Source organism: Penaeus japonicus, unplaced genomic scaffold (genome assembly GCF_977035675.1).
Source record: "Penaeus japonicus unplaced genomic scaffold, GWHDUDI00000001_assembly GWHDUDI00000037, whole genome shotgun sequence".
Classification (NCBI taxonomy): Eukaryota; Metazoa; Arthropoda; class Malacostraca; order Decapoda; family Penaeidae; genus Penaeus; species Penaeus japonicus.
In genome coordinates, this window is record NW_028234439.1 from 16,154,239 (window position 1) to 16,161,738 (window position 7,500).

The window sequence follows — 7,500 nt, forward strand, 5'->3', positions numbered from 1 at the left end:
CAACTTGGTAGTAGTATTACTACTACTACTATTATTATCCTTACTATTATTTTCCTTGTCATTATTGATACATCAAAATTTGTTTCTACTATTATTAATGTTATTATTGATATCCACATCATTATTATCAATGTACCAGCTATAACTAATACCACTGCTGTTAATACCACTTATAACACTAATGTTAATGCCATTATTGAGAGCACCATTACTAGCATTATCAATAATATAGTATTTTTTGTCCAAAGGAAAAGGAGAAGGAGGAAAGGGAAAATATACGAAGCAACGAAGAAGAGAAGATGGATAAGGAGAGAACCAAGGTCCCTCAACATACACTGGGAAGAGAGAAGGACAATCTAAGGAAGAGCAACGAAGGAGAGAAAGACGGTAGAGGATACGATGAAGATGGAGACGGAAGTGGAAGCGAAGAAGAGGGAATTGTAGACGAGAGCAAAGAGGGAAAAGGGAGAGATGGAAGGAATAACGAAACTGAAAGCAAATTGGAGGATAATGGGCATGGCGATTGGGAAGAGGCTAACAGAGAAGAAAACTCAACCGATAGCGAAGACGAACATAGAAACAAAAATGAAAGAGTCGTCACCAAAGGCGAGACAGAGAGTGATAACGAAGACGAAGACGAAGCCAACGAACACGACAGCAGAGGCGTAAGCCAGAGCCAATGCGATGACCGATATGATAGCGGAAGCGAAAGTCAGACTTATAGCAGTTCCGAACGCAATAGCGGTAGCGAAAGCCAGACTCACATCAGTTCCGAATGCGACAGCGATAGCGAAAGCCAGAGCGATACAGGTGATGAGTACAGTAGCGAAAGTGAGCGAGGGAGCGACGGCGAGGGCGACAACGAGAGCAAAGACGAAAGTCAGAGCGATAGCAACGGCGAATACTCTAGCGAAGACGAAGACAAATGCGATGATGAAGACAGGGAAGAACAGAATGGCAAACCGAATAAAGAAGAAAAATGGGAACCAGAAGAAAACAGAAAAGAGGGAGTAATAATGAAACAAGAAGACAAAACGAATAACGAAGAAACAAGAAACCAAGAAGATAAAACACATAAAGACGGAACAAGGTACGAAGACATGCCAAAAAGAGAGGTAGAAACACAGAAGCAAGACAAAAAAGATATAGAGGAAATGGCTATGTATCAATATAACTGGGGAAGCAGCTATCATAACCCAGAAGACCATTATTTTCTACAAAAAGAGAAAGATAACAAGCAAGACGGAAGCGAAGAAGCAGAGAGCGAAGAAGAGGCATACCGAGAGAGAAAAGGCATGGCATACTCAAAGAGCGTCGAAGAGGTATGCCCCAATAGAAGAGAGAAGGTAAACACAGACAGCAGAGTAGAAGAGAAGGAAAGAGAAATTGTAGAAAAGGAGAAAAGAGAAATTGCAGAAAAGGAAAGAAAAAATGCAGAAGAGAAGGAAAGAGAAATTGCAGAAAAGGAGAAAAGAGAAATTGCAGAAAAGAAAAGAGAAATTGCAGAAAAGGAGAAAAGAGAAATTGCAGAAAAGAAGAAAAGAGAAATTGTAGAAAAGGAGAAAAGAGAAATTGCAGAAAAGGCAAGAAAACTTGCAGAAGAGGAAAACAAAGACATTGCAGAAAAGATAATTAGAAAAGACAAAGCAAAGAAAGAGAAGGAAATATTCGCCAAGAGAGAAAGAGAAACTGCAGAGAAGAGAGAAATCGCAGAAGAGAAGGAAAGAGGAATTGCAGCAGAGAAAAAAGAAAAAATCGACACGAACAGAGAAAGAGAAATTGCAGAAAATAGAGAAAGAAAAACTGCAGCAAATTTAAAACCAGATATCACAACAATGAAAGAAAAAAGGAGAGCAGCAAAGACAAAGGAAGATGTGTACAGATTCAAGAGCGAAGAGGAATCAGCTGAAGAGGAGGAACGTAGCAGGAGAGGTAAATATTACTCTAAAATCTGTATAATATTATTCTGAATAAGTGTGTCTAGATGGAGGCATAAGGGTGGGGGAACGTTACGTAAGTGTGTGTGTGTGTGTGTGTGTGTGTGTGTGTGTATGTGTAACATGCGGGTCGGTTGTACTCTAGGTATGAAGTACACACACGATTACACGTACAGGGCTAACAGTAAGCTTTTTGGAAGTTAGAGGGGCGTGGAGAAAGGAAAATTTCTTCGGAACAGTAGTGAGCTTCACTGCCAGTAGGCGATGTCTGCCGGGATGGATCTGAATTTCCACGCCAAGAAGGCGAGTTTCCCGGTGCAAGGCTCAGAAGGCATGGCTCTGAATGTGGCATAAGGCATGCTCTGAATGTGGCATAAGGCATGGCTCTGAATGTGGCATAAGGCATGCCTCTGAATGTGGCATAAGGCATGGCTCTGAATGTGGCATAAGGCATGGCTCTGAATGTGGCATAAGGCATGCCTCTGAATGTGGCATGATGCCCTTCTAGTGCGGAGGAGGAGTGAGTGCTCCGAGGCCGATGAAGGGTTGGCTTCAGCAGAAACGGCAAGTCCAAATGCTCGGGCGGGATGCAGGGAGGGTGGGACGATGCAGTGAGGGTGGGACGATGCAGTGAGGGTGGGACGCGGGAAGAGCAGTGGGCGGGCGGCAGACAGAAGGCGGGGAGAGCAGTGGGCGGGCGGCAGACAGAAGGCGGGGAGAGCAGCGGGCGGGCGGGAGACAGAAGGATGACGAAGGAGTGGTGCTACGGGCGGATCGTCAGCTCAGTTCAGTGAGCTTTGTGAAAGCAAGCTCCATCCATTACGGACCAACCTTAGTTTTCATTTATCTCAACCTCTTTCATGGGATCATCATGATTTCAATGGATTGTGATGGCCGCAAGACTTCCCAGTTCCCATGGGCTTAGCGACAGGCAGAGTCATCACACCAGCCCAGCAAAAGAGCGAAGGAGGAGTATACCGGAGTATACCGAGAGAGAGAAGCCAAAGGTCCCGCCGGAGGAAGCATGTGTCTTCATACTCCAGAAGGTATTGCTGCAATGACACATCGCAATGCTTTTATAACGACGTTCGTCATGTCCCATGGTTTCTATGACTTTCTTAAGTCTTAATCTATGTATAGTTGCTTCAGCACTTCTTTTATCTGTTTGTCTATGTACCACCTGGTAAAGGAAAAGTTCTTGCTTTCTCGCTGCGAACTGCACTCCAGGCAGTATTACAGCCTCTGCACTCCACTGTAGTAATTCTTCACTTGGTAGTATTATGTCATTTTGGGGGCTGTTCCTTACCAAGCTCTGCTAGTTCACCCCTTCAGGTTCCAATGTAATTAGGAACCCTATGAAAGAATATGTCTGGCCGAAAATTCTTTGAGCTATGGTGAAATATTGTAGATATTGTATCGGGTATGGCTTGTAGGCTGTCAATAGCTGACCTGGAATCTGTATGAATGACTTGTCACTCCTTCTAGAATGCATTGACATAGGCACCCATGATGCAACAGCCTCTGCCTTTTCTGTTGCTCAAATGGGGAAAATATTGTTTTTTGATGCAAAACTGGGCTTACAGAACGGGTGATGGGGTCAACTGATCCGTTTGTGAAGTAAATAATATTTGAAATAGTGATGGATCCATTGATTCCCTCTGCCTTCATGCCTCCAATCGAGACAGTGAGTATTGGTTCTTTCTTATGGTTAATTTCATGACCAAGATCTCAATCATGTTCTGTACCCACAGCAAGTAGAACATAATCAGGGTGAGAATTAATGCCCTTGGTGATCAATAGTTCTTTAAGGTGAAGATGCACCAACAACCTGGCTGAGTGAGACGGCCAGAAGCAGTTTATAAACAGCTTGCAATAAAATTTAAAGCATTTCAACATCTTTTGTCTGAAATGCGAGTCTAGGGAAACCAGAATGACCTTAGTTAGGAAGGAACTGTGCAGCATCAGATCAATTTCCATTCTTAGGAAAAGGCTCAAGCCTTTCTCTGAGTTTAGATATTATGGTGATCAGGGTGAAAGGCACAGTCACGATGGAACAGATTACATGGATATAGAATGATCTTATAATTTTGTATCCAGCTCTGATGCATCTTCAAACCGATGCTGTCATGGCAGGGAATCTTGCCCTGGCGCTGTCAACCACGTATCGTACCTCCCTTTACAAGGTGAGCTGGAATCCAGGAATCCAGGAATCTTGGACATCCAGTCTCAGATCCATGGCCATCGATTGGGCTGCAGATATTTGCAGTCCTATTCTGTAAGACCCATCAAGTATGATATCCATATAATGCAGGGCCCTCATCATGCCATACCTTCCATTGGAGCTGAGTACAAGATCGTGTGTCTAGATTACACTACATCCCTCTAAGAGTTGTACGTCGCAGCGTTGAAAATCTAAGTCCCATGTTAAACCCACGCGGGTTTTCTGGAGGAGATCCCAGCTTCCACAGGAGCAGAATCAACACCATCTTCTTCACTATATTACCCACACAGCTTACTTGGTTTTGGGATTAAGACCAATTTTAGGGAAAGGTTGTTGCACGAATGCGGGGTCAACTTGCAATTGGGAAACGATTAGATAGGAAATACCACCGCATCATATTACTGCCTGGGGTTGAGGTTTTAGGTTCTATTGGTTGCTGATAAATTGTAAGTACACAGAGTGAATGGGCTGGAGAGGAAGAAAGAAAAAAAAGAAAAGGAGAAAGAGAAGAAGAAAGAGAAGGAGAATGAGAAAGAAAAGGAGAAAGAGAAGAAGGAAAAAGAGAAAAAGAAAGAAAAAGAGAAAGAGAGAGAAAGAAAGAGAAAGAGTCAGAGAGAGATAGAGAGAGCTTGGTAGCGAGAGAGCGAGAGCGAGAACGAGAACGAGAGCGAGAGCGAGAGAGAGATAGAGAGAGAGAGCGAGAGCGAGAGAGAGAGATCGAAGGAGAGAGAGAGAGAGAGAGAGAGATAGAGAGAGAGAGCGAGAGCGAGAGAGAGAGATCGAAGGAGAGAGAGAGAGAGAGATAGAGATAGAGAGAGATTGATAGCGAGAGAGAATGAGCGAGAGCGAGAGAGCGAGAGCGAAAGCGAGAGAGAGAGAAAGGGAAGCTCTCATTAACATAATCTTTGTACATGTATAGTTATAGGAACGACACAGGAGGAGACCCTCACACAGGGTCCTCCAAGCGGGCCCTACACAGCAGCCCACAGGAAACACGGCCAGATACAGGGTGGACCATCAGCGAAGGTAAATACAACGAACTTATAAAAGAGTCATCATTATCATAATAATGATAATTGTAGCAACAACAACAACAATAATGATATCACTAATGGTATTACTGATGATAGCAATGATAATGATAATAACAATAATAATGGTTATAGTAGTAAAAGTAATATTAGTAATGATTATAGTAATAATGATGGTGGTGATAATAATGATAATGATGGTGTTGATAATAGTAATAATGATAACAATGATATAATAAATAATGACATTAGTAACAATAATGATAATAATAATACCATTTCTGCTACTACTGCAACTACCATTACTTCTAATGATAATAACTCAGTTATAATGATAGTAACTATAAAGATTAATAGAATAATTATAATAATCATTACAAAAAGATTATTATGGATGTGATAATCATGAATGATAATTAGTTTGATTTTAATTGATTTTTTTTTTTCAAAATTATTTTCGATAAGTGATGCACGTTTTCAATCCCCACATTTCTTTCCTCCTCCCTTCTCTTTCTCTCTTCTTCACTTCATCTATCTGTCCATCTTTCCTCTCTCATTCTATAATCCTCTCCCTCCTTCGTTCGCTCCCTCAATTCATCTGATTTTCGTTACGTATCAGTTACCTAATGACATTTTTTCAGATAATTGCGGTTGATAGAAGACCGAAAAACGACTTGCATCTTAGTCCATCAAGATCTATTTCTCCACGTGAGTTCTCTCTCTCGCAATTATTTTTACTTCGTTTGAAATCAAAATGTTATTTTTTTTAAAACAAATTCAGCCCAAAATCGTAAAATCTCTCTATTTTTTATATTCTTTATTTTATTTTATTTTCATTTTTTATTTTTTTATAGGTGTAAGCGACCCCGGCAGCACGATGTCCGTGAGAGCAAAAGTCAGAAGATCCAAGCAACAGGAAGGAGAGGTGAGACACGCTGCCCTTTTGGCTGTCAGATTGGTTGGTCTGTTCAGATTGGTTGGTCTGTTCAGATTGGTTGGTCTGTTCAGATTGGTCGGTCTGTTCAGATTGGTTGGTCTGTTCAGATTGGTTGGTCTGTTCAGATTGGTTGGTCTGTTCAGATTGGTTGGTCTGTTCAGATTGGTTGGTCTGTTCAGATTGGTTGGTCTGTTCAGATTGGTTGGTCTGTTCAGATTGGTTGGTCTGTTCAGATTGGTTAGTCTGTTCAGATTACTTAGTCTATTCTGATTGGTTAATCTAGCGTGAGAAAAACAACATGTATCAGGAACGTCGGGTAAAAATTGTACCAAATGCACTGTAGGGCAGAATTCCATGGCCCATATTTCAGTCTTTGATTAGCAAGAGAGAGAGGCTGGAAGCTTCAACTTCCTGATCACATAATCATTCCAATCATCAGTTTATTTTATATCTATCTATCACACACAATGTTACATATATGCATTTGCATGTATTACATATGTGATGAGCACAAGCACAAATGTGTGTATTATATGTGTATCGCAAATATACACGAATTTATGTGTGTGTGTTTGTAGTATATATATCACATACTCCAATAGAACACACACAGGTATGTAATATTTAATATGTAATTACACAGATATAATGATATGATAAATTATGGGAGATGATAGTGTGTGTCAGCATCGGTTAACGATCTTCAACTACTTAAAAGCTTTAAAAGGCCTAGAATGTCACTCAGTCTCAATAGCTGAATGATAGATACGTCATTATGTTTGATAGACAAAATTAACATTTGTGTTCGGACAGTGTTTTGCTAAATCAAAAGTTACAGATCTGATTTGATTAGTTTAAGGAAGATATTGGCAATGGGAATAACTGCATTATCAATCATATTTCAGAGCGAAGAATACAATAGAATTGAAAACAGAAAATCGGCAAGGAAAGAGGAACACTTGAGAGAAACAGACCAAGTTCCTACATTCAAGCCACAGAAGCTAGCGACCTCTCTGGGGCAGCAAAGAGGCTTTAAAGCTCCTCTGGCTAATTTCCCCTCTCAGTGGGAACGGGAAATACTAAAGCTACCTCATATCTTTTACATAAAGGGTGATCTCGTGAAGTTACGCCCAAAGATTATGATCTGCCAAGCTCATTTGTCGCCCAGCGGGTGCCTCGAACGTTCATCATGTAATGAATTTCATATTTGTTCCGAATTTATTTTTGATAGCTGTGAAAAAATATCCTGTGACATGGGGCATAATTGGCGCACGAATCATAACACCAGGGTGTCAAAATCTTTCTATCTACAACATTTAACTGAACTGCAGGTAAATCATCTGATGAAAAAGAGCGCAGGGTCAAAACATGTCG

At 41.1% G+C, this 7,500-nt stretch overlaps 2 protein-coding genes across 2 annotated transcripts in view; both read left to right on the top strand.

Annotated features, from left to right (window-relative positions):
- The window catches only part of LOC122246424 (uncharacterized), a 3,485-nt gene extending 1,455 nt beyond the window's left edge, over positions 1 to 2,030 (top strand). The window contains exon 2 of the mRNA XM_086532369.1: positions 249 to 2,030. Coding sequence (XP_086388495.1) covers positions 300 to 1,970 — 1,671 coding nt within the window. The 5' untranslated portion in view covers positions 249 to 299 and the 3' untranslated portion in view covers positions 1,971 to 2,030. The remainder of the gene's footprint in view (positions 1 to 248) is intronic.
- Positions 2,031 to 5,071: 3,041 nt separating this feature from the next.
- LOC122246418 (uncharacterized) overlaps positions 5,072 to 7,500 on the top strand; it is a 3,360-nt gene continuing 931 nt past the window's right edge. Inside the window, exons 1-4 of the mRNA XM_043004981.2 lie at positions 5,072 to 5,184; positions 5,831 to 5,897; positions 6,044 to 6,114; positions 7,032 to 7,500. The exon at positions 7,032 to 7,500 is cut by the window's right edge and continues 931 nt beyond it. Coding sequence (XP_042860915.2) covers positions 6,067 to 6,114; positions 7,032 to 7,500 — 517 coding nt within the window. The 5' untranslated portion in view covers positions 5,072 to 5,184; positions 5,831 to 5,897; positions 6,044 to 6,066. The remainder of the gene's footprint in view (positions 5,185 to 5,830; positions 5,898 to 6,043; positions 6,115 to 7,031) is intronic.